This window comes from Melospiza georgiana, chromosome 1 (assembly GCF_028018845.1).
Source record: "Melospiza georgiana isolate bMelGeo1 chromosome 1, bMelGeo1.pri, whole genome shotgun sequence".
NCBI classification, from domain to species: Eukaryota; Metazoa; Chordata; class Aves; order Passeriformes; family Passerellidae; genus Melospiza; species Melospiza georgiana.
This window is the reverse complement of record NC_080430.1, coordinates 90,950,590-90,977,892: the sequence shown is the minus strand read 5'-3', so window position 1 is coordinate 90,977,892 and position 27,303 is coordinate 90,950,590. Positions and strand designations below refer to the sequence as shown.

Below are 27,303 nucleotides of genomic sequence, written 5' to 3'. Positions count from 1 at the left end.
TCAGTTCCCATTAATACACACTGTAATGCTGGTAGTACATCCAACAGTCAGACTGGACACGCCGTACCTTTTCCAAAACAGCTTGCTTGGCATAATTTTTAGACAATTTTTTCTAAGACATAAGCTCTCATTCCAGAGGCATGGCTTGTATTCCTGGAAAATTTGGCAGTAAATTTGGCCTGCATATTTGGCTGTTTGAAAGTGTTAATTTTATTAAGCAGTCCAGATGACATTGCAGTTGCTCTCACAGTAGTTTACTAAGTTACCATTTAGCACATCCACAGATTTCATTAACAGTGAGTTGATCTTGGGTCTCTGATAAAAATCTAGAAAATGCTGAGGCTGCAGAAACTTGCACACCCCCAAAACCACAAAGACCAGCCTCTGAAAACTCTTCTGATCTTTCATAAGTTCAAAACTATTTCTCTATTTAACACATTGACCATTCAACAGCATTAGTCATTAGAAGTACATAGGGTATTAACCAAAAGACTCAGAGACCATTTTGCAGTTCTAAGCCTACTAGACTAAAAACAGAAGCCATGATGTTTCTGCAATTACTTTTATCAATTTACCTGTGTTACTGAATAAGGCTATCAGAATTGTTTTATAAGCCGAGGTGATCGAGGTGATTGACACTAATGATATCTTACTCATCCCTTTATTAGGAGATAAACTTATCTCTCTTGTTTCTTTTTCTAATGTTTTGCCTGTGGTTTATGTTAAAACAGTAAAGAACAGTACAGGACACCCAGCTTGATTTTTGGAAAATGGACAGAACACGAACGATTTTCTTTACTTCTTAATAACTTACTTTTCATTTTAAGATTTATTAAACCCCAAACTTAGCTACTTCCTCAGCCAACTCTGTCAAGATCCCACGGTGCAAATTAGCCAGACTTCATTAAAAACTCTCTAGGTTTGCTTGGAACAGAGCTTTCCCCACGGACCGCACAAACTCCAGCCGCGTGATGCCAGCAGCACCCCTGGCTTCTCCCAGCTAGGGCGGCGGTGCCCACCCAGCCCCACCGCCTGGCGCTCCGTTACAGCCGCGGCGCCTCACACCATCTCCAGCCCGGAGCGCTCCCCGTTTCCTCTGAATCCCCCCTCGGCTGCCGTACGCCCAGCGGAGCCCTCGTTCGGGGTTCCAGCGAGGTGCCAGCACCTGCGCGGCGCTACCGGCAGCTCCCCGGGGCCGCCCCCGCCTCACTGCTCCCCAGCCGAGGGGGATGCGGCCCCCGGGCGCGGGCGGGCGGCGCCCCTCATGCGGCCGGGCGGGGCCGCGCTCCCGGCATGCCCGAGGGGGACGCTCCGAGGGTGGGTAGGTGGGCGGAGGGAAGGAGGGCGGGAGAGTGCGCGCCCACCCCGCCGCCGGCGCTGCTTCCCATTCCCAGGCGCTTCCCATTCCCACCCGACGCGGAAACCGGCGCGCAGCCGAGCCGCTGCTGCCGGCGCGCAGGGCGCATGCGCGGGCGGCCGGGAGGGCGGGGGCCGGCATTCAGCGGGGAGCGCTCCGGCCGCCGGTGCCGCCCGCACTCCGCGCTCCCGCCGCCGCCGCCGCTACCCGGGACCGGCGGCCGCCTCCGCGCAGAGCCCGCGCCCTCTCCCGCGCCGCGTCCTCCCGTCGTCCTGCCCCGCCATGAAGTTGAGCAGCCGCGGCCGGGGATGCTGCGCGGGCGGCAGCCGGGAGCGCGGGCCGCCGCCGCGGAGCCCCTTCGTGCACCAGCTGCGCTTCAGCCCCCTGCAGAAAGCCAGGGTAGGGGCGTGCGGCCGCCGGGCCGCCCTTCCTCACCGCCGCCGCCTTTCGCGCGTCCCCCGCGGCGCACCGGCTGCCGGGCCGCGTCCTGCGGCGGGCGGGGGCTCCGCTCCAGCCGGCGGCGCTTTGTGAGCCCGGAGCCGGGCAGCGGGCGGTGCTGGGCGTGTGCGAGGCGGCGGCCGGGGGCGGCCGTGCCCGGGCCGGGTGGGAGGGAGGGAGGGAGTCTGGGGGCGGCCGTGATGCTCGAGTGCGGGGCGTGCGCCTCAACTTGTGCTCCCATGCCTCCCTCAAAGGAAAAAAAAGGAAAAAAAAAACTGTTGGTGTTTTTTTGTTTGTTTGTTTTGGGGGTCTTTTTATGGGCTTTCTTGGCGTTTTGAGATTTAGGAAATTTTTTTCGGTTTTTCTGGTTTTCGGGGGGGTTTTTGTGTTGTGTTTTTTTGGTTGTTTTTTTTTTTTTTTTTAATGGGGGACGGAGGAGCAGCCCTGCGGAGCCGCTCTTTTTCAGTGTTAAGTTAAGGTAGGTATTAACCTGGGCCGAGGCACCCCGGTGCGGCTGAAGTTTTGCCCCTGGATAAATAGTCCCTGCGGCGTAATTTAGGTATTGTATTGTGCAGGTAGCGGTGAGACTACGGGAGGCGGTATTAAAATGCAAATTTGCAGTTGCGTGGCGTTTTATTTCATTGTTTGGTTTTAGGGTTTTTTTTTTCTCCCCTCCGTGCCTCTGCCTCGCCTCGCACCTCGGTGAGCAGTAAGTGGTTGGGAATTCAGAGGGCATGGCCCTTGTCTTAGGCTTTCGGTAAGATCTGGGTCACTGGCTGGAGGAAGAAATAGAGGCTCACCTAATGAGGGAATGTGGCCATTTCTGCCACTTCCATCACTGTAATGCTTCATAATGCTGCTGTTTTGGGTGTCTGACAGACAGCCTTCAGTACCTGTTAACATTGGAAATGGTGATTCACTAATATTAAACCTCTTGGGTCAAGGCGCTTTAGATCCAGCTTTGATTTGCATTTGAATGAAGTTCGTTGTTGCGTTGCCCTGTTGCTGCCCAGATGCTTAACACAGGATATGTATGGCCTGACTTAAAAAACATCAGAATGCGCCTCATTTATCGGACAGCCAAGGAATTTATAGTATACTCAAGCAGAAAAGGTTTTCACTTCTTATTAAGTTGCCCAGTATGTATTCAGTGGTTGCTCATTAATTGTTGCTTGAACTGGAAAAGGGAGAAAAGGTTTGTGTCATCTACTTAATTTAGTTTTTATCTAGAGCTTCCTCAATAAATTGCATAGTTGCAAAGATTTCCTGTCCTTTCCAAACCATACTTTGTTCCTGAAGTCATGATTAATGCAGTTAATGAGGTAGAAGTCTTTCAGGGAGCAAAGAGAAGCAAAGATAGCACATGTTCATAGGGACTAGGATTGTCTCCAGTTATAACAACTAATGTCGCTTTCTGCTTGGCTATTTATAAAAAATTTTAAAAATACTGCTGGGAGAGGAGAGCAGACTCTGTTTGACAGGTTTTGCAGTATTGAGTCTCACAGGAGCTGCTAGCATTGCTGATATTAGTCCTGACAGACCTTGAGGTGCTGCGTCAGGGAAGTGTCTGGCTGTAGAGCACACCTGCTTTCTGTGTGGGCTGCCCTGTTCCTAGGTGTGAGATGTGAGATTTGCCAATGGATTTCAAGGATTTGTTGTTTTCAGTGAAGGTGAGGAGATGTGTTTAAGCTGCTGTAGTTTGTCACAGTGCACAGGCCAAAGGAGCAGCCTCCTCACCAGACTGTATCTCACTTGCTTTTTAAGCGAGCAGTCTGTCACTGACATACAGCAGCACAGAGTTCTTTAACCCAACCTCCCTCCAGTCTTACTGTTGCAGTTTTATGCAGGAAAAAGTCCATAAGCTGGAATACAGAACTGTGGTAGATTTTTTCCTTTGGCTTAGTCATGCTTTTCCAGCCTCTTCACTGATTAAAAGTTGTGCTTGAGGCAGAAGCTGTTAAAGCAGAGCTGTGGAACCGCTCCACTTGAGAAGAAGTGCTCCCCAGGTGAATTACAGAAGTGAGAATTCTCCTCCGAACAGCCTTGGGAGAGCCACGGAGCTCTCGGTGTGAACTATTGCAGCTGAACTCACTTCCTGTTCAGCTGCAGGCATACATTGTGTCACAGGCTTTTCTGTCTGTCCTGAGAACCTAACGGGGTTCCTGGGATTGCACAGGCTATCGAGGAAGGTTAGGAATGTAGCTACACAAAGTAGGGAGCCCGGGGGACTGGGAGACAAGGCTGCTTTGTCCCATGGTCTGGTGTCTGTTGCTGATGGTGTGCCAGATAGCCCCATTATCTTCGCTACAACCTCTTCCTGCACTCTGCGAGAGGTTAGATTAGCTTTTTTATTCATCGGTGCCGCTCAGAAGTAGATGCTTTTTAGCATGTCCCAGCCCGAGACTGTGGAAGGGAAAGAAAGGTAGAAAGTGAGAGGGTAAATAAGCACCAGGAGAAAGAGCAATCCTTCTGACCATCAAGGAGCTGTTCAAGTCATCTTTCATTGACTTCAGAAAAACTGGGAGATTACAAGAGCATAAAAGCAGTAAGGCTGTTTCAGAACAGTCTCATCTGTAGAAATTATGGCTATTTTACTCTGATCTGAGGGTAACAGTAGGGGTTATTCTTGAAGCTACCTGTTTTATGTCAGTACTATAATAAAAATATTCTTTCTGTGAGAATGACAGACATGATTTTATTAACCATGGATTTTATTCATACTAACATTTTCTGGGCACCTGTCATGTAAGTCCAAGCTCTTGATTCTTGTTACCACTGCAGAGCAGGCAGAAGCATTACTGGAGCTGTCAGTAAGCATCTGTAGCTTTTTTCCCTGCTGCTTCAAAACACAATACAGTGCCATTTTCCTTTCCTCCAGTGTTTCTGGCCCTTTTATTTCACCAGTGCTGGTGTTCATTTGGTGCCTTGGTGAGCTGATTTGGCTCATTAAACCAGCATATCATTGTGTTTTTGTGTTCTGATTATTTTCTTTTGCTGGAATGGCTGTGTTTTTTCTCACTAATGAGCTATATTGGCTCATTGGTGGCTCACATAAGTGCTAGAGCTGACTCAGGGGGAGGATTGAGGAGAGAGTGAGCAGGACCACTCTTTCACAGCAGCGATCTGTTAGATTGGCTTAGCTGCACAGGAAAATATATCCTGCTGTATTTATCTCCGTGGATGTGTCTGCTGGGGAACTTGCAGAGAGGGGAAGTGGGTAGTGAGGGAATGGTTGAGGGATTAATTCCTAGCTCCTGCACTGCCATCTTTGGCGAGTTGAGCTATAGGGTGATAATAGTCAGGAAGTGTAAGATGTAATTTCTATCTGATAAGTGTAAAAGAAAAATCAAAACATCTACTGTGTCAAATAGTATTTCCTTTCTCAGTGTTGTGACTGCTACTTTGTAGCAAGTCATGGAAATTTTGTTGGGAATAAACTGGTTTTAGTGATGTTTCTTATGGTATTGGTCATTTCCAAGTTGCTTTTTTTTTTAGCTTCCCTGTGCATGAGAGCTATGATACTGGTTTTCAAGATAGGAAACAGACTTAAGAAGTAGAAACAAGGGTACTCTGTGATTCTCTTGCTCAGTGCTTAGATACATAGCACCAGATATTTTGGAGAACTTGAAACTTGAGTTCAAATTTTGTGCCTTCATTGTGAGGTCATACTTAAATCTGAATGCAGTCTCTCTAAACAAGGGGAACATATGATACCTATTTAGTTTAAGTGACTTGCCTTACATCAGATTTAAGCCCGTCTGATGGAAGAATGGAGATCAGTTTCCCAGGGCAGCCTTCCATTACAAGCTGTGCATAGGTCTTTCACAGTATGCACTGCAGTTTCTGAAAAACTCAGTTGGATGCTGTCGACCAGCAAATGTTAAATAAGCTGTAGTCAACCCCCTCTTGAGATTTCTTTAGTCATGAGCTGAGCCCTTCAAAGTACAATTCTGGATGGACCTTTAGGGGTATTTCAATGTATCTCAAAACACAGGTGTTCACACATTACTTGTTACCAAACAGACTTCGTAATTTCAATGGAAGACATGTCTCTATGAACATCCCAAATATGTAGGAATGTGATCACCAAAATAGTGTCCACATAAGGTCAGAGCCAGAGTGTATTTTTCCTGCATTCTGATCTCTGACAGTGGCCAGTGCGGACAGGATCTTCTCCTCCTTTGTCTGACACTGACACTCTCTGTACATGGGTTTTACAGGATAGAAGCTTTTTTACCTGGGAAAGTGTCTGAATGTAGATACAGACTGAGCTACTTTTCACATGTTAGCACCTTTCTTGATTCCTAACCTTCTTCAGGAGGTAGACATACTTTTCTCTTCAGCCAAATTTCTTGTGTGAGCAGGTACTGAACTACTGCCTGCTAAAAAGAGGCTGGTGTCACAGCCAGACCCTGTACATTTGCTTTTGCTGGCCATTACTATCCCTGCTGTCTCTGGAAGACCAAGAGGCCTTTTCTGCACATTTATGCCATCTTCTATGGCATTATGGGTGCAACTTCTGCTTTCATTCTGTGATGTGGCACTAAAATGATCATTGGTACAGAGAGTCAAGGGATGGAATACCTCACTACCAGTCACCTGCCATTCAGCTTTGCCCTGAGCTAGGAGAAGACTTGGAGGAGTGGGAGGGAGGGAGGGAAGGGGTGTGAACCCCAAAGGTCTGTGTCCTCACCTGCATTTTACTTCACTTATTTCTTAGTGGCTGGTCCTTCTCATTTTAGAAACTTAGAAGGCAGCTGCTCTCATCTCCAGAATGCTCCTTTATTTGCTGACAGGCATGGTGGTCTTGTCTGTGGATGCAGAGTTGTGTGAGTTGGTGTAACTTTGATGCTTATCTGACCATTGTAGTGTGTGAAGTTTTACTGGTTCATCTGGGAAACTAGCCTATCTAAGAAAAAAGAATTCCTTTTTCTGACAGTTCTGCAAACTAAGGCAGAGTCTACATAGGGACTGGAATCCTCTTCTGGAGAGTGAGATTGTGGTTGTTATGAGACGATGGTGCCAGTCTGAACCAGCACTGTAAAATCCAACTGCAGTGGGCTGGTAGCTTAGGGCTTGAAAGTGGTATCTTGGGCTTTTCTCCTGCTGTGTGTTCCCTGCACCTACCCTAGATTTACAGATTTGTGCACCTACAGAGTGAGTTGGTTGTTGAGCTGTTTTGGGAAGTGAGAGGAAGTGGAGAGTGAGCTGCATGATGACTAGATCTGCATTGGGGAAGAGAAGAATGTGAGTTAATCTTTCCAGAGCAGCCTGGAGATGCATCAGATTAAGCACAGAGGCAGCACCTTATGCATTGTTACTCATCCTTGCCCAGCTATTGTGATATTGAAAAGTGTGCTTTTTTTTAACCTTATCTGGCATATCTGGAATTGAATGGTATTCTGCTGTTTCTACCATTAGATATTTTTTAGTTAAGAAATGGTATCGGTTTCTAGGAATCACCGACCTTTTCAGTCTGAAATTGTGTTGGAATAATGGTTTTATTATTATTATTTTTATTTTGCAGATTGCCTTCATGACCTTGACTCTGTTTCCTATCCGACTCTTTTTTGCTGCTTTTATGATGTTGCTGGCCTGGCCTTTTGCGTTCATTGCTTCGATGGGATCTGACGAGCAAGAGCTTGAAAAGCCCCTCTCCTGGTGGCGAAAGTGAGTCACTGGTGTGGTGAGATACTGAGAGGATCATTATAAAGTTCAGCAGTTCAGAATAGAGGGGGTGGGAAATACCTTTTACCTGTCTCAGAGATCTACTCTTCTTTTCAAAAGAAAAATCTAAAAATTATTAAACACTCTGCTCAGCTGGGAAACTAGAAATGCCTCAACTCTTTGATTTGCCAGGTGGTCCAAGAATTACACTGGTAAACTCTGGCTTCTTATCTTTATTGAGGAGGTAGTGTGAAGCTTTATTGTGGCATCTTCCATTGCATTTTTTCCTGTAATGTCAACTTCTGGTTATGAAGATTGACTCTGTGGAATGTGCCCAGATTTCATATTCTAAATTGTTGTTTTAAACTGCTTCACCCCACTGTCTTCTACCCTGTGATGAACTGACAAAACTTGTGTTGATTCCCTGAGGGCTTGCCCATACTTTGGTGCTTATTGAAAGTCTGTGGTTGCTTTGATATTGCAATGTTAATTTAGGTAGTCTTCCCATCCATGAAAACTGCCATTTGAGGAGTAGAAAAGGAGGGACATATCACCTTTTCTATAGACAACTTTAAAATTAGGAGCTGGCATTAGCATGAAGGAAGCTGATTGTTTTTTGCATCACAGGAGGGAAGGAGGTTGAGAACCACTTTATATTTCATTTGGAGTGATATCAATACAATAACTAATGGAATAATTGGCTGCCTTCAATCTTGCATGTGGTTATTTTGAATCTTTTTAGATTCTCCTTCCTTATTTATTCCAATTTTCAGTGTTACCCCGCTCTCCAGCCTCCAATCCCTGTAAGTGTTACAATTTGTGGTATTCAGTTTTTGTACTCTGTTGATTCAAAGTTTCTCTTTTCATGACTGTCAGATAGTTTAAAAAGACAAACAAAACTCCACAAAAAACCTTCTCCACCTCAGCAAAAAAAAAAAAAAAAAAAAAAAATCCACAAAAAACAAAAATCCAAGTCACTTCAGGAGAAGATGACGAAAGGGAAGAAAGTAAAGTATTTCCAGAGCTCTCATATGTATCCTGTAGGCCTCCCTGTATTTGAGACTTTTTTCCCTACATTTGTCCTGTTTTGCTTGGGTAAACTTGAGACCAAGAACCAGGGTAAGTGCATTCTGGCAATATCCTAATAGCATATTTTGGGACTGAATTTATTAGAGTTTTTTAGAAAACCTTATTAGGCATTGTGTAGAAAAAACTTAAATCATAGTCCGAATTGAAATTAATGATGAACTAAAGGATGATCTTGGAGACTAGAATGAATTAGTGTTCAGGTATAAATGAAGCTGAACAGCATCTTACCTAAAAAGTGGTTTTAAATCAGCTGAGAAAGAGAAGAACAAAGTATGTGCAGTGCTCCAGCTCTGTTTTAAGTATTATATCCTATCTGAACTTTTATCATGTATGTCATTTTTAATTTGATTATTTAAGGTGTTCCTGTGGCAACATAACTGTTTTCCCAACTCTTTACAGGATAGTGGATATTTTGCTGAAGGCAATAATGAGAATGATGTGGCTTGCTGGTGGATTCCACTGGATAAATGTAAAAGGCAGACGGGCATTGCCAGCAGAAGCAGCAATATTAACGGTGGCTCCCCACTCTTCCTACTTTGATGCCATTCCAGTGACCATGACCTTCGCCTCCATTGTGATGAAGGCAGAAAGCAAAGATATTCCTGTTTGGGGAAGTAAGTGGGTAGATACTTCATTTTTCAAGAACAAATTAAAAAAGATTGCTTAGGAAGTTCACTGGATGTGTATGAGAAGGATTGAAACAGAAAGAAAAATTTGGTATAATATATGGTGAGAATTGTTTTTCTAACTGGTCAACTGTGAATGCCAATAGAAAAAAATGGGGGCAGGAGAGGAATGTTGTTTTTCCACTTTCTCTGAAGTCAAATCCCATCGAAACTCATGGTTTAATTTGCAGTAAACTTGTAGCATTTTAAGACCTGCCAGATGGAAAAGCAAATTAGGATGGGGCTATGGAAACAAAGACTTATGCTAGAGAGAAAGTCTACCAAGACTTGGTGCCAGCTGGGGTGCCCTCCCAGAAATGTGTTTTAGGAATGTGGTCTGCTCTGAACACTACCCTGCCTTGAGGGAGTGCTGCTAATCCTTCACACGTCAATAAGTTTGTTTCAGGCAGAGTGTGAGAGATGAGCACAAGAGCAGATTGGTGTGCACTTTGGTTTAGTCATTACAAAAGCAGATGCCTGAGTCAGTAGTGCTTGAATACTATCTTTGGAATTATTCATATATGTTCTCGCAAATATTTGAGGGACACCTGTGATTTTTGGTGCAGTTGTGACGGGCAAAAATTGTGTAATCTTGTGGGCTTGTGGTCTTCTAACCAAAGTCTGTGTGGGAACATTTTGGAGAAACCCAGCATCTTGTCTAGTGACCAGCAAAGTTCAAAGAATATCCCTGTGTCTCAGTATGTAGATTTTTATTGGTAATATGAAAGTGACAAAAGATTTTACTTCAACCATGGGTAGGACTCTTAAATGTAAAAGTCTAAACAAAAGCTTTGAGCTCCTTTGCAACTAAGTGGAATCAGGCTATTGGTGCTGACATCCTTCTAAAATTTAATTTGACAATGTGTTTTTACATTGTCACATTCAAAACCAGAAGCTGAGACATGGCCACAAAGGGTGAGTGGTTGGCTATGGAAGTTTGATTTATGGAATTTTGTCATAAAAGGGTCTGCCTGTATGAGGTAAAATTCAGGCCAGATCTGTAGTTGCATCTTAATTTCATTGAATATATTACTAATGGCATTTAGAAAATTGTGGCAGTTAAAAATCTATGTAAAAATGAATAGATGCTTTGGAAAAAAAAGGAAAAGGGTGCAGGCAGGCATGTGTTTCTGAAAACAAGTGTATGCAAACAACACTGTGTGAAAACAAAAAGAAACTGAACTCCCTTGTTCAGTACTGAAAGAAGATACTGTTGTGAGACAGTATGTTGGCAGTCTTGTACAGCACAGGTATATCCAGGCCAGCTTGGGCTTTAGGAGCAGTCCAGACATGGAAGCAGGGGCTGATTTATCTTCTTTCTCAGGTGACTCAGTTGACTGTTTAATAATTGCTGGCTCAGCAAAATAAAAGTGGTCTGTGTGGAGCTCCCTTTGATCTGAAGGTGGTCTGTCTGGAGGACCCAAATTAAATGGGGTAACTCCAGTCCATGTTGTGCTACTGCAATGGGATGAAAAGGCAGAATGGCATTTGACAGTGCTGTGATGACTACTGAAGTATCCCACGTAGTAGAGTCAGTGGGAACCAGGAGAATCTGTAGGGATATGGAGATTGTAGTTCCCCTGAATGTAGCACAAATAATGTGTATTAAGATCAAATTGTTTTCTAAATATCTAATTTAATTTTGAGGTGACTTTTACAGCATTCCATTGAAAGTCTAGACTGCCTACAATACATTTTAAAAATTATTCACTTCATTTAGTTCATGTGTGAGTACAACCAGTTACAGAAAAAGAGAACATGTAGTGATTTGATGTAATATTACTGGAATGTACAGTGCAGTCATATAAATGAATGTTTTGTCTTGTATAGCTGCATTTGCTTTATGCTGTGCAACCACAGAAGTTATGTAGTCACTTGTGAAATGTTCACAAAAATGCCACAGAAGTGAGGCATACCAAAAGTCATAACTGGGATTGAGAGTTCAAAAACCATTTTTGTTTTTAGGGGTGGACTTTTATATGAGTAACATTAATTACAGTAGTTTGTGTTCTTTAGGTAAATGGACCTTAACAGAGAGGTAGTAATACTGTATTGATTAGTTTGGCTTGAAAACTAATTCCAGTGAAACTGATTTTTTTTAAATCTCTTTTACTGCTTTGAGAAGTTTTCTGTGAAGCAGATAGTGCTGACTATCACACAATCACAGAATTTCAAGACTGGAAGAGACCTATAAGATCATCTAGTCCAGCCGATGTTCTAACTGTTCAACTAGATCATGAACAGTTGATTAGTATTTTAATCTGAATGTTATTAACACCTCTCTACATGCACACACATAAAAAAATACATTTCATGTTATTGGACCACTGATATTTCTCTTGTTCTTATGTGATAATATGCTCGTGTTTTTGTTGGATTGCCTGGTGAATTGTCAACACTCTAGACATTGATCCAGAATTATCCCAGAGAGGTCAGAATCATATTACGTGTTCTTTAGTTTAAGTCCTGCAAGCTTGGTATACCATCTTCAGTAAGGTTTTGGATGTTCCTAAACTTGTTATCTCTTGAGTCTTGTGAATGGCTGTTCTGAATTTTCTGGGAAGCTTTGAATAGAGTAAATTAATTTAAGTATCTGAGCAGACTTAAATATGTAAAAAAATAAAGTGGCAGAGGGAATTTAAAGATAATTTCCAAGGATGAGGACTTTGGGTGAAGAGTACATCCTCATCCTGTATATTCAAGTATGATATAAATAAATGGCTTTTTAATGTAATGACAGTGTTTATTAAGATATTGTACACTGTATACCAGAGGGATCAGGTGCTTTAGCAGGCACAAAATGATCTGATTGCTAAATGGTTACTAAGATTGGTTCTGCAAGCATTTTAATAGGTTTCTGGAACAGCTACCTATATTATTGTACTCTTAGTTAGTCATGGAATATTAAGCTTCTGATCCACTTGAAAGTCCAGATGATTAAAAGCCTGTTCTTTATGGGATTGGAAGTACTCCACAACTGTATTTGTGTATGAGGGTTTTATTGCTGTCTAACTCGAAGGCAGCTCTCCTGGTTTGTAAAGTCCAATTTCAGAAGCAGACTTGTGTCTTGTGACTCTTACAGATATCTTCATCCTTTTAAGGAAAACAAAGAAAACCAGATTTAAAAATGCCCTTTGGTTCTGGGAGAAGAGTTGTGAACTCTTCAGTCAGTGGTCAGTAGTGAAGACAATTATCCATTTGGCACACACACAAGGTTAACAAACTCTGGGGAGGAACTGCTTGCCCAAATATAAACAGTATTTCAATGATCATAAAAAAAACACCCCGGTATCTGGAAGTAGAGAATGCCAAACAGATGGAATATGTCATGATGCTGAAGAAAGATGAATGTTTCTATACAATGACTTGCCAGAGTTTTGGTAGATTGGAGATGTAAACTTTGCTGGAACACTTCAGTCTTACGGTGGGAAAATGGCATGTAGGATTCTGTTATACCTTCCATGGTCTGAAGAAGTCAGATCAATTTATCAGTACAGATCCTTAAACATCCCTGTTTTGTCTGCTGAATCCCACTTCAATTCAGTACAAGGTTTGTGCATAAATTTTGGATAGTTCACTGTCTTATTTTTGGCAGTTGAAGCAATCTGGATGGAAGTAGTTTTTCATTGCTGCAGTGATTGGTCCTGCTGCAGAGATGCTTCAGTAAGAAGGACAAGGAATTTATCAGTAAATATGAATTGATGGAGACTTGTGACCACTTTTATGATTTGAGCATTTTCAGTGGCCTGAACTTTTAGAAACTAAATATAAGTGAAAAGTTAATTTAAACTTTAGGCAACTTCTTAATATCTCTAACACCACTCTCTGAAAGAGAGGGAATTGGTACCTGTGAAATGTACAGGATGATATGTTACCTTAAGTTTATAAAGGGGAAGGAGGTAATTTGTGTTTGGCAGAACACAGCAGAGCTACAGAGAAAGGGAGAATCATACAGTGCTATAAAACTATCAGTTCTGTTGTAGACGGTTTTTTCTGCACCTAGTAAACTCATGAAATTTTGTTCAAGCTCATTTTTTGAAAGTGCATTATAGGCCTTTCTCAAGCATCATGACTAAAAGATGAGAATGAAAGTAATTCAGGGGAAAGCATTTATGCTTGGGTAGCTGGCTGTTTTCATCTCAAAACTTAAAAGGTGCCAAATTACCCACCAGCCTTGTTGTGCAACCTAATCCTTTAGTCCTGCATCCCAAGTGCCTCCCCACCCCTTCCATACAACACAAGGAAGAGAACTGTGGTAACCCCATAGTTCTTCTGTGAGAATCCCACATTTAAACACTTAGGAGATTAACTAAAACAGTCCTTAAACTCTTTATGGAAAAATCTGTTCTAAGGTGAAGGCATTACAGATTTCTTCTCTTTTATACACTGTAAATCAGGGCCTTGAACGCTGAGGTCACCAGGATGAATGCCAGCATCCTATGCTGTGTTGGCATTGTAGCCTGCCTTGAGTACACACTTGAGCTCCCCATTTCTGAGCAGCATCTTGAAGTTGTTGCCGAGCTTATCCATTTCATCTTCTCCTTTAAAACCCCCTGTTTCAAAATTCAATGTTTTCTTCAGACTGGGGGCACCCAGATGGTCCTGCAAGATTTCAGTCTCACAGAAGCTGTCTCAGAGAGATTTAAAATACTTGCATTGTCACCTGTGTGTTATAGGTATGTGTTTATCATTTGCCTTGGAGTCCTGGAAAATTCTGTAAAAATTCCTTCTCATTTAAACTGCTACTGGAATGCTTTTAAACCACTACCATTAATATCATTTTTTGAAGGTACAAACTGCAGTATATAGGAAACCCTCAAACCAATACTGCTGCCTGCCTTAAATACTTTTTAGATTGGCAGCAGAAAGCTAAAACATTAAATCATGTCCTCATAGAGGTGTTGCAGGTGTCTCTGAGATAAAAAAAGTCTTTGTCCCTCAAGGAGTCCTTAAAGGAAGTGGGTCACATTTTGAAAGACCAACCCAAATACCACAGCTTCCTTCTGTTAAAGCTAAAGAGGACACCAATTATTTACTTCCCACTGCTGACCTTTCCTTGTCCTATAGGCTGCATTGTTTCCTGCCTTTCTCTTTGGAAGCAGGGAGAAGAACTTTCCCATTAAATGCTGCCTCCCATTCATTAGTGCCATGAATACTTGTCATGCCTGCAGTCAGGTGGTCCATCTGCTAAGCATTTAGTCACACTTGGACACGTTTTCTTCACATACATTTATCTTCAGTTGTTGATTCAGACTTGAGTCAAATAAGAATATATATTAGATGTAAGTCTGTATATAAAATAAGATACTACCACCAGCTTTACAAATCTCTTACAGAGTATCATGACTATAATAACCCTTCTTTTGTAAGAACAATGTAATTCCTAGTGCAAAAGATCCTAATTTTGGTTGAATTAAGCTTTGTGCATTGATACACCTTTTTGTATTTGGTGTGTGTTATGTTTCTTGAGTTTTTCCATTTTTGAGGTCTCTGTCTGTATGCACAGGAAGTAATTGTAAGAAAACCTTAATTATTTTCTTCCCCAATAACTTTCAGAATACTTTTGAGCTTCTTACAGATTTCTTTTCTTCTTTTCTCTACAGAAAAGAGCAGTTTTCATATAAGATGTTACTTCATTAGAAAAGTTGTGAGTTTGGAACTTTGTGGGCACGTAGAGCTTTTCAACCTTTATCCTCCATGGGTTTTTTACCCCTAAATACAGAATGCACAGCATGGTGACTGCTGTTAGAAAAATAACTGTATTTTTTCCATACTAGAGAAAAGCTGTGGCATAAATACTGTAAGTGGATATCCCACTGCAGGCCACTTGTACAGCTTACCTCCAATGTTAAAAGCAAGCAGAGCCAGTTGTGCTGCCTCTGAAGGATTCTCTTGGAGTGTCAGGGCAATGTAGTGGTGGGGTTTTGTGTTGTTTGGGAGAGAGACGAAGTAAAAGCCTCAACTTCAGCATTCTCTGCTTTTGCAGCTGTCACTTTGTTTGTTGCTGATTCTGCAGTGGTGAGAATGTAACTGCCCACTCAAAAATGTGTGTATGGATACATTTTAGAAGAACTGTATGTAGTGCCCCGTGTCTGTTCCATAGCTTTGTGTGTTCTCTGGTGCCGGTATAAATGGTTTGCTACAGTCCTTTCTGCTGTTGTGTGTTATACAGCACTTTGTGTCTTGAATTGAAACAAGGTTTCCTCATGCATACCTGCCTGTAAAGAGACATGGGAAATAATTTTTTCCCTGGTGTTGTCCCAAGAAGTTTAAAGACACCGACTGTATGTGTTCAGCTTATCAGGAAGAATGATAGGTTTTGCTTATGCATTGAGCTGGTGCTGAAATTGATTGCATGGGAGTCCTGAAATCAGTTGGAGCTGCCACCCTGCTATTAATTAAAGCAATACTGAGGTTTTGCAGGCTCTCTTTAAAAAGACTGTTTCAAGCAACTTTCAGTTGGTTAGAATGTCCGTGGCATTCTGGCTGCCCTGAGAGGCAGAGGTTTTAATGATTTACTGGCAGCACTATTTAAATTGCATATTAAATTCCTGGCTAAGAAGGTAGAATACAGCATGTCAATGTCCTCAGGACTCCTTGTATGATCTGAAATTGGGAATGAGAGGAACTAGATGAAATGGGACTGACATGCTAGAGAAAAAGCTGGAATAATGGCACTCACAAGATCAATTCTGTGAATTGATGGATTCTCTGTCATTGCCCACTAGATTTGATAATTCGAGGGTGGTTTTAATGGAGCGAGAGGAGCTGGGCAAGCACATTTTTCAGAATCTCTGAACACTTGAGGTGTGGTCTTCACTATCTGGTTACAGCCAGTCTTGGACAGTTAAATAGCTGAGCAGAGAAGGATATGATTATGTTCTGTTTATTGAACATGTTGCAGAGTTCTACTTGTTTGCTTTAGTTGCCCAGCGTGCCAGCTGTCTGAAGCATTTTCTGCTTTCACTTCTGGCCTGACTTTGCCCTAGTCCTGCCTATTCCTTGCATCACACACTACCTTAGGTACTGTCTCCCTGTGTTTCAACTTGACTTCTGACCACAGTCTCATCTTGGCTGCCTATTTGGTATGTTTTTCAGCTTCTCTTTACAGACCTTTGGCCCTGCTGATGACTTTCTTGCACAGGTCAACTTGGTACAGCCTTTGAATCTTCAGATTTGTGATGAAAATATATGGTGAAAGTAAAGGTCTGTGTAGCCTTGTGCTCTGTTTTCAGAACTGGTTAAGAAAAGTAAAACTTAGCCTTCCCTTGGGTGTGTATTTTCAGCCTTTTATTGATGACTGAGAGTTTCAAGTTCACCTAAAGTGTTGGACTTAACCACTAAGGGCCTGGTAGCTGGTGTCTTGCAGGATCTTCAGTTTCTGTTTAATATTAAAACAAGAATTCTATCAGCATTTTTAGTCCAGTGTATAAGAAAGTAAGGCTTAATGTAACTACCCTCATAGGCTAGTTCAACAGGCAGGACAAATCCATAGGAAGCTCTCAGTTGCCTCTGCCTTTCAGCATACCAGAGTAATTTTTCTTTGCACGGGGGTGTGTTGCTGTTTGTGGTGCTGGTTATTTGTAAGATAGCTCACCTCGTGTTCCTCTGGAGCTTAGTAACATTACAGTAGCTTGCTTTTGGGGAGGTTGTAACAGTAAAGCTCCCAAGTTTGCCCATCTTGCCTGTACAGTTCTCAGATACTGATGACATCAGTGTAGTCTGATGTTTTCTGTCACATTGCCCAAAGAAAAATCTGTCTGCTAGCTTAATTTCATGCGTGATAAATAAGACCCTGCTTGCAGCATGTCCTCAGAAAAGAGCCTGGGAGTTCTGGAATTATCTTATTCATTCTTTGGCCTGAAGTAACCTAATTTCTGTCATTTGGGCCTAATGTAAAAGAAACTTCCAAGTCAAGGCTGGAGATGTTTGATCTTTTGCTTTCCTTTACTTTATGTTTTTGCTATGGAGCAGTAAATTGCAAAAGTGGGGCAAACTTAGGAGTAGGATCACTAAGAAGAAAACAATTATGATACCAAGTATGGTTTCCCTTGTTATTTTTATTGCTTGTTCTGTGTTTGTGGGGTTTTTCCCCCCTATTCTTTGTGTGTTAGTCTTTTTATGGTTTATTTTGGGGCTTCTTTGTTTTTACCTCACCTTGACAGTAACCCCAGCTGGCCAAAGATGATCTTTGCCAAGCATTGTTCTATAGATATTGTCTAAGAACAGGCATGTAGAAAAAATACAAGAGTAAGGTAACTTTCCTGATACACTGTCTCCTGAGCTGTGACAACTTGGGAGATAAAAGTAATATTTCAGAGGCTGGCTGAATGTTTGGCAACTTGCTGTAAGGTTTTACAGATTAGTTTCTCAGAACCTTCAGAACGGAAGAATTTTGGTGAGTTAGTGGCTAAATTTCCAGTGGGATAACACCATAACCAGCAGCTTTTGCTGAATACAGGGCTGTAATTCCTTACACTGTTTTTTTTCTTCACACTTTAAGCACTGGCTGATCCGTTAATGTAGCAAGTCTATCCCTGACAAAAGCAGATTATACAGTGTCAGTGAACTCTTCTCACAGTGGCTGGAAAAATGAAAACTGTGTTTGAGGCAAGTAGAATAGCTGATGTTTTAGTGACTCTTGAACCTTCAAGTAAGATTACATGATAAAAAATTAAGAGGCTTTGGAAGTTCTGAAGCACTATATTTGAAGATGCTACTCTTATAGTGCATTTGGACACTGCAAAAAGGCTGTCTGGGCTTTTTATTATTTTGAAAGTATTCTTTGGTGTCTTTGTGACAAACATCCATGGAGTGTATCTTGTGGACTGATTTCTGATTTTTTGCTTGTGTTTATTTTGTGTCTAGCTACATACAAGAGGTTTCCCACTGAGCCAGAAAGAGCGTGTCTGAGATCTAATTAATCTGCTATGAGGAACAGGCAAACAAGTGACAACTGAGAAAATGAGCATGCCTTTTCTGTTGACACTGATTCTTCACAAAAATAACATCAGTGTATATAATATCCTGGGTGCTGTACCTTTAGTGGAGCTGAGCTCTCATAGAAGACAAAAGCTCTAAAGAGAGAGACAGTTTGACTGTCAGGATGTCTTTTACAAGCACTTAGGTAGCAGAGAGATTCCTGCTGCTTTGCTGGTTTGGGAGTGGCTATAGACTTTCTGATTTTTTGTGGAGAGAGGAAATGGCCTATTGAAAGCCACAGCTGCATTGTTGCAGAAAGCTGCATAATATGTACCATCATGTTTTACATGATCTGTGTTGTATGTATTGATCTACTAAAAACTGAAAAACTGCAAAATGCCAAAATTTTGAAAACTGTTTTCCTCAAAGAAACTTATGAAAATACTTAAATGAAGCTGCAATAATTCAGCTGCGTAATCAGTTTCGCAGAGTAATATAGTTATGTTCTTCTAACAAAAATTTTAGTCTAGAGGACTAATTGGTGGTGGGGTGGGAATGGAGATGTATGAAGGGAGTGGGGGATCTTTTTCCAACAAAGGGAAAATAAAGGCTGGTCCTTGTTTTTGTTTTCCCTCCTCTTCAGCTCTGATCAAATATATCCGGCCAGTATTTGTATCTCGGTCAGACCAGGATTCTCGCAGGAAAACTGTTGAAGAGATAAAGAGGCGTGCCCAGTCTGATGGTAAATGGCCACAGGTACTGTATTCTGCTGCTCTCTGAGATGCTATTTGGCATTTCTAGGCTTTGGATATGCATTTTGCTTTCTTCTTTGTGGGTGGCTTTAGGTGGTTTGGGGTGGTGTGTGTGTGTGAAATTTCCCCTACATCCTCTTTCTAAAAGATAAAATGTAAGATTCTCATGTATCTCTTATTGCCTTGTGTTTTGAGGGAAACTGGGTAAGTACATGGCTAGACAGCTCTTAGCTGGTACTAAATGGACAGACCACAGCAGATGAGGAAGTCCTCTAAGAGGAAAAAAATGAAGTGCTCAGCCGAATACCTGGGAAAGTACTGTGTGTTCTTGCCCCTTGCAAGATGTTGGCATTGCCATTATTGAAGATGCTGGGCAAGGCTGCCCAAAAAAATTTGGATGTTCCAATAACCACCTCTGTTAAAACACATGATGAAAACCTGGACAGAACAAGTGGCTCAGGGCTTTTTTCTGCACCTTAAATGTGGCTATTTATAATGTGCCTTGAAAGAGAGCAATGGGAAGGAAAGGATGATGTAGAAGATCTCAGATTCCTAGAAGCATGTGATTATTTTGCAAATTTGAAGCATTCCGGTGTTTTTTGGGTTTTTTTGAGATTAGGACACTGTATATTTTTTATGGGATTATTGCTGCTAACAGTGGGTATACCTCTGCTTACTGGACTGCAAAAATGTTATAAACAGCTATAAACAATGTGGCAGGTGATTTATAGCTTTTGCATTGTGACTTTGATCATTAGATTTCAAAGCAAGCTAGGACAGAGTGGGCAATAAAACTAGTAATGTTAGTCCTAGTCCTAGTATGGATGGGGGAGGGGGGTTTGGGGAGGGCTTTGTTTGTTTTTCTACTTTCTTCTGATGAATTGGTTCAACTTGAGTGTTTGTGCTCTTTTTTTTTAGAATTCTGTTCAGGTATTTTCAGTCTCTGTCATTTGGGCATCTGTGCACATGCCAAGTAATAGCAAAGAGAAAATAACTCTTTTCTTAGCCTGTAGGCCGGAGTTTTGTGCTGGTACACTACAGACTATGATACTGTTTCTAGCACCAAAATCTTCAGTGAAAATACTCATACTTAACAAGTGTTTCTGGTCATTGTCAGTGTTCCAATAAATAGAATTATTATTGGAGGGCAAAAAAGAGGCAAAATCACAGATGAAGAAAAATGTTTTTCCTATTAAGGTAGAACTTTACTTGACATCTTCAGCAACATTTTTTTTACTCTAACTGAACTGTTTTTCCCTGAGAACATTTTTGCTGTAATCAGTTAATAACAGCTTTGAAAATATGTATTTGTAAATAAATTCACATTGAAATAGTTCTTAAAAGTCAACTTTTTTTTTACTTCAAGATAATGATATTCCCAGAGGGCACTTGCACAAACCGATCCTGTCTAATTACATTCAAACCTGGTAGGTATTATGCTCATTTCTCTGTTCTCTACAGAATGTCCTTGTATCTTCATTTTCTGAAATACCAGTTGCATTTTAATTTGCTTGCTGTTGCAGAAGTTGAGTTAAAAACCTTGCAATGGGGTGAAATTGGAATATAAATTTTGATGCTACAGGAAGATTGTAATTCTACTATTGATCAAAACAGTTTCAATCATTCAGGTTTTTTCTTGGCTTCTGAGATGCATATGAACTGGAGGAATAATGTTTCTTCCTGGATCTGTGTTTGTGTCTTTTTGCTTTTGTTTTTTTTCCCTTGCCCCCTCCATTTCCTATTTTGGGTCTGTCATGCAGCATTTAGATACTCCTGCTACCTTAAGCTTTGTAGTGTACCTATTTCAGGCTGCCTAGCATTTGTTGCTGTGTTGTATCTGGCTGATCCCTCTCTAACTCTTCTGTGGAGTTGCATTCTGGTGGAAACGTTTCCCATGTAACACTGTTACACAGGCTGCCATTTTTTACATAACATCCTTGTTCTAAGCTCTTTTCAGTAGGATCACCCTTTTAGTTTATCAGATTAATAGAGGGTGTAACACTGAACATTGATGCAGCTGTAAATTGTATTTCCAGTAGGGACAAATGCCAGTACTGCAGTAAACCACTAATCTTTAATGTAAACTTGCCTTTGTCACCTAGGTAGGGAGATGGTCAGTGAAGAAGCTTCAGTGAGCAAGGCAGCTGTGAATGTGTTTTTGGACCTCTTAGTTTTCTGCCTAGTTTCTAGTCTTACTGTGTGTTTTGTGTTTTGTTTGGCTTGCAATTTAAATATCACGTAGAATATCATGCAGTGAGTCAGCACTGTGGTTCCTTGCACTGATTCATTTGGCTGAAGGTATCTCAGACTTTTCTCTCAGCTCTTACCTTTTTAGATGACAGAATGGTGATTAGGGAAACACCTACTTCTGTAGCTCTTTGCTCTCCTTCTCTCTCCACCTGAATCCTGACCATGCTTTGAAAGCTGGCCTGAATCCTTCTTGTGAAGCCCTGATTTCCTGCCCTCCCTCTGTGCCATAGAAATTCCAGACACCATGTATGTCATCCTTTCATTCTCACTCTATCTTCCTCTGCTCTGGTCTGGTACATGCTGCTGTCTGCCTCTTGACTGTCTCACTTTTACTACTGAAACTTGCATCTGTATCCATCCACTCCTCCAGAAATCCTTTGCTTCAAAATTCCTCACTTATATCATGTTACATCATGTTACTTTAGGTCTGTATTCAAGTTATTTCTATCAGGATGCCTTTCTGCATTCTGGTAACATGGCCTATGCTCCTTACTCTTACTGTACATTTTCTTGGTTTTGTGTTTGTGTTTAAATGGTAGTGTTGTCATCTACCACTCAGCTTTTGTCAGCTTTGGATTATTTCAAAAGTTGCTTAGACTGTTCTTTGAGAACGAGCAGAAGGTACTGCTGGCCTCCAAATCTCTTAAGGATTCTATACAGACCACCTTAATTTAAAGATGTTTATACTCCATAAACAATTATTCCTTTAAAGTTTCAACAGTTATTTTGTAAAGCAAACGTTATGCTGAAAATACAGTGTACTTCAATTATTCAGTTCTTCATTTTAATTGGAATATTAGGGAGACTGTAGTAAATTGTCAAGAATAACATAATTTGAGTGAAACTCTTAATTTCTTCATGAGAGAAAGAGATGTTAAGTCTTGGGCAAGATACTTATTACCCAATCTTTTTATTAGAAACCAAGAAAATGCTTAGCAAATGACGTAGAACTTGTGCTGCGTATTTATCAGAACTGTAATTTTCCCATGGAGTGAAGCAATGCTTCTGAATAATAGCTCTAGTTCAATATAGTTCTAGTTCAATTTGTAACTATTAGCTTTTCCATAGCTACAGAATAGAAGTGACAATAATTCTGTTATTTCAGAGATGACAAATTGCTTATAAATTATTGTTGTTCAGATAAAAATAGAAAGATTCTTTTATATAAGAAAGCCCAAGGTCTTTACCAAAAATATTGTTGACCACAGGGAATAAATGAATTTAACCATCTTGTGCATGCTCATATTTTTTATATTCATTTGTTGAGCTGAATTTGGTACTAAGCTTTGACTTGTTTAAATAACAATATGTCTAAGTGGTAGAGGATAATTTAGATAATGTAAGCAAACATTTTTAATTAGAGGATATACATTATCATTCTCCAGGGTTTGCTTTTTTGATTACTTTTGAGGCTACTTTCAGATCCTGTTTTTTCACCATCAACTACTTCCTATCAGTCTGTTAGCTGTATAGTTTTTCTTGCTGCAGTAAATTTCATCTCTACCAAGTGCACTGTAAATTAATTATGTATTGTATGTGCCTTCTAGGAGCGTTTATTCCTGGGGTTCCTGTGCAGCCAGTGGTTTTACGTTATCCAAACAAACTGGTAAGTTCAGCTTGCAGTGTCCTTGGAATTCAGGGCATTTTCATTGAAGTGCATTTTGCAACCTTTAAGGTTTAAAAATTAAAAAATCATTGCTAAGTTATTGTTAGTTAAGCATTTATTCATTAAGCCTCAAGCAATATTAGGGAGTTTTAACTGAGACAGTTTAAATGTTTCTGCTTTGAAAGTTGTTCAGGTTGTTACAAGAAGTACTTGCCAAATAATGAGACAAATGGCAATTTCTGTCCAGGATCTGTGTTCCTAAGTGCTCCCTGTTCCTGCGGTGTGTGCTGGAGAGTTTTCCTAATGTCATTTATTGCTGGAAGATGTTTTTTCATCTCCTGCCTTTGGGGGTGTTAGTCATGAATTACTGTGACTGCATGAATGGTGTAGGACGATGTGTTGAGGACCTCTGCACCTTTATAAAGTCTCATCTTGTCCATTTTACATTCACCATGCCCTTGGCTAAGCAATTAGCTAGTTTGGACTAGTCTTCCAATTTAAATTATGTTCAGGTAAAATGCAGATTATTGAATGTTTATTTACAATAAATGAAGTTTGTCCCCTCCTGAAGTGGAAGTTACTTAGGGAGGGTATGAAGAGTGTCAGAAGTAAAATAAGGACCTGGTCTCTTTTAGTGATGCATGTCACATCAGAAGATCTCTGACTAGTCCATTAAAAACCCCTTGTTCTAAGGAAGGATTTTGTTTCTTCTTGGTACCTGAGTAGGTTACAAATATTTCTATCCACTGTTCTTTCTGTCATTTACTGATGAAACATAAAACATATGCTTGATTTAAAAAAAAGGATCCAAGCAAAGTTAATATACACAGACCACTATTTGCTCTTGGCTGAGTCAAGGTGGAATGGCAATCAAATAGTTTGCAGTAACAAACCCAAAAATTATCGTGGCAGATGCTGTGACAAGAGAAGCAGCCTGATATGCTTACATAGTATCAAGTGCATTGTAGCAGGCTGCCTGGGATTTTTCATTACATAATTGTTGTATTTTCAGGAAGAAAGATTCTTTTCTAAAAATAGTTTGAAGTTTTGATGGCACTGCCATTTAAAATGGCAAACATGCTCATGGCTTATGTCGTATTAATATGCCTTGTAACTTTTTGTTAATGTTAAGCCCACAGCAATATAAAGCTATCAAATGTTAATTTGTAAATATCTTCAAAATCCAGGTGCATACTGAAATGTCATTATTGCCTGTAGTACATAATATTCAATGTTTGTAATCTGATAGTGAATGTTCCTAACACTTTACTAACAGAAATTTGTGAGCTTCTAACATTGAAGTAAAACAATATAAATGTAAATGAAAATTTTTATAATTTTTATGTTACTGCAAAAATGTCAAAAGAAATTCTAACTATTTATATAGATATCCATTGTGAGCTGGCATGACTTTGTATATGGGACTTAAGTTTTTCCTACTACTTTGCTTGCTGTAAAACACTTTGTTTTCAGTGCCCGAGTCATTTAGCTTCCTATGATCTAGTTCCTAGAGACCTTCCAGAGGTCTAAGCATTAATGACAGGAGTGATAATTGGTATTACTGCTTTATTTTTACGTTAGCTTGGGGGTTGCAGAAGAGTTGCATCAGAGTTAGGAGAGGCAGAAGGAATATGATGTGGTACACAAAGGTGAGGTTTATTTTGGTTAGGAATATGGAATTAGATTGTTTTGTTTCAGTTATCGAGCTATTCTTATCTCAACCTACAAGGCAAGGCTTACCTTTTCTTTCCAATTCTCCTGCCCACCCTGGGGGAGGAGGAGTGAGTGAGCAGCAGCTGTGTGGTACTTAGTTGCCAGCTGGGATTAAACCACAACACATGTAAGAACAGAGTAGGGAATGAGAATTGGTAATGATTGGTTTTCATACACAAAGATGACATTTTTAGCAAACTTTAAATTTCTCTGGCTTTCTACTTGTTGCCTTGGTTGACTGATGCATATTATAATTTTAGATTTAGAAAGGAACTTCTTAAGATCTTTGCTTAGCCAGTGAACTCCAGATATACATTGTGTGCAGTCACCCCACTCTGTTTTGCTTGAAGTGCCTGCTCTGATCTGTGCTCAGAGCTTTGAGTTCCACAGTATGGATGAGAACAGTCTTGGATTTGAGTGCACCTGGCTGCTTTGAGAGGCTTTTGGAGATCAGAGCCTGGGGTGAATGTAGTAGGTGTCTGCACTCTGGAATGTTTATTTCATTGTAGTCTGTTGAAGAGCTAGGGAAAGCACCACTGTTCTGCAGTGGGCTGAAACTTGGCAAAAGTGAAGAAGTAAATTCAGGGGGTTTTTGCTAGCAAATAAATCTAGTTCTGGTTGCTGTGAAGAGCTCTGTTTTTATATTTTTTATAGAGTTGCTCCCTGAATAGCAGTCATCTTGGGGCTTGTGACTCTTTGTATTAGATGACATCTCTGGTCCTGTATCAGTGATTTTTAGTAGTAATATTTTAATGCGTTTTCTTGATGCATGAGCAGAAAGAACTTTTAAGGCTTAAAATGTTGTTTAGGCCTGATATTCCAAATTTTGCTGCTGGTTGTCTAGATTGGTAATATTTTAGTTATTAGATGCCTGAGAGCTATTACCTATATTCTAGTTAGAATAAATGCTCTAATGTCTTCACCCATAAGTTCTCTACTGCAATCCTTTTTACTATTTTTTACTTCTTTCCCTTGTTTCTTCATTTGAATTTTCTGTCAGAGTGCTGTTACTTGCGAAATGATGAAAATATATAAACTATATACCTGTTTAGATATCACAGAGCCCTTTAAAATGCATTTTATTTCCATATGCCTTCCATGAATAACTGTGCTATTTGATAAGCAGTTTAGCAGCAGCTCTTTTACAGTTTTGGTATATCAGGGTTAACTGAACCTGTAAAAACACAGCCAGTCTCCTGTTTGAAGGTTGGCATATGACTCTCAATATCTTCTTGTGTCAAATACAAAATCTATGGAAGATGGCTCTTCTGCCTGTTTCCTCCCATGCTGAGGGGAAGTAACAGAGGGGAGAACATTCAAGGTCAGGTTGGATGGAGCTCTGGCCAACAGGATGTAGTTGAAGATGTCCCTGCTCATTGCAGGGGAGTTGGAATAGATAGCCTTAAAAGGTCCCTTCCAACCAAGCTATTGTATCATTTTATGTACTTCCACACAATTTCAAGTATTCATTACTTGGATACAGTATTTTCAAAGAATGCTGTCAAAGGGAATGTTGTCCAGAAGCGCAAGCTGGTAGCTGTGGTAAATATAAAAGGTAAGTTAGTTATGTAAGGAAAATCCTACTTCCCTTTGTATGCTTTTATCATAAAGATATTGGTTATGCTGGTAGAAGTCTCTTATAACATGGATCTGCCTCTTGCAGATCAGAATCCCTTTTTCCCCTATCCATTTCCCTGGCCGTTATCCCTGATGCATCCTGATGCTTCAACGAAAAAAAGCGTGCCTGTCAACTATGACATTTGCATTGGGAATTTCTTGCAGGACTGTTGATGGCTTACTTGAGTTTGACTTGCCAGCTAGCCAGCACAAGGCTGCATTCTGAAAATACCTGTGCCCTGTTCAATGACCCAGACACTTTCATGGAGATCACATTTTTCTTTATCTCACTCTGTGCCTTTTCAATTTAGAGAGCTGGATTGGAGATGTGTAGTGCCTGGTGCTCTATAAGGCAAATTAGTCTCTAGATAAGTTATCAGCTATCTACACTGGTTTCTCATGGTTTGTAATGAAAGCTCCTTGTGGGAAAAAGACAAAACCCATAATACATTTACTTGCAGCGTTATCAGAGACATCAAAATAGCCAGAAACTGTGTAACAGTAAAACTACCCACATTATAGTTCTAAAATATTACTACATGGAGATGTGGTTTTTTAATGCAGATTAATTGATTGCTACAGATAGATTCATCCTTTATTGTATTTTGTTTGATTGAAAATAATTGTTAAACGTCAAGTTTTAAATTTTTAGTGGATCTTTATGACGTGCTGACCCTATTCTCTAAGCTGTTGTTCTATCATTAATCACATTTTTCACCTTTTATGGATAAGTTTGTTTCCTCTTATTTTTACTTTAGGTGGCTCTAAATGGTAGTTAAAACTTGAGTTAACTTGTTTTTTTCATGGTCATGGCACATGTGGTCACCTGAAATCTCTAGAATGGGTTTGGATGGTAGCATAAAACTGAACTGGAACATGTTCAGTAGGTTGAAAAAATATTTTTCTGATCAGGTTTTTCAGAAACCTGAATTTAATGTGTCTTCTTGTCTTTACAATAATGACTTGAACTCTTTTTCCAAGTTAGAACTAATTTTTAGGTTTTAGGTCCTTTTTTGTACATTTAAATCACATCCCTAAGTACTGCAGTCTTTTTCCTGTGCCGTTTCTATTAGTTAAAAATGGGATGATTTTTACCGTCATGTTCCTACCTGTTATATATTGCTTTACAGGTCTCTGTTCCCTTTTTTGTTATTTGCATCTTGTTCACTTCTTTTACTGTGATTTGTCCTCTCTTAGTGCTTCACACAGTGTTCATTTTGGCCATAT

General features: G+C 40.5%; 1 protein-coding gene across 1 annotated transcript in view; it reads left to right on the top strand.

Annotated features, from left to right (window-relative positions):
* The window catches only part of LPCAT1 (lysophosphatidylcholine acyltransferase 1), a 105,919-nt gene that overhangs the window by 37,465 nt on the left and 41,151 nt on the right, over positions 1 to 27,303 (top strand). Inside the window, exons 2-7 of the mRNA XM_058023514.1 lie at positions 935 to 1,756; positions 7,323 to 7,465; positions 8,951 to 9,165; positions 18,782 to 18,894; positions 20,257 to 20,317; positions 22,688 to 22,746. Coding sequence (XP_057879497.1) covers positions 935 to 1,756; positions 7,323 to 7,465; positions 8,951 to 9,165; positions 18,782 to 18,894; positions 20,257 to 20,317; positions 22,688 to 22,746 — 1,413 coding nt within the window. The remainder of the gene's footprint in view (positions 1 to 934; positions 1,757 to 7,322; positions 7,466 to 8,950; positions 9,166 to 18,781; positions 18,895 to 20,256; positions 20,318 to 22,687; positions 22,747 to 27,303) is intronic.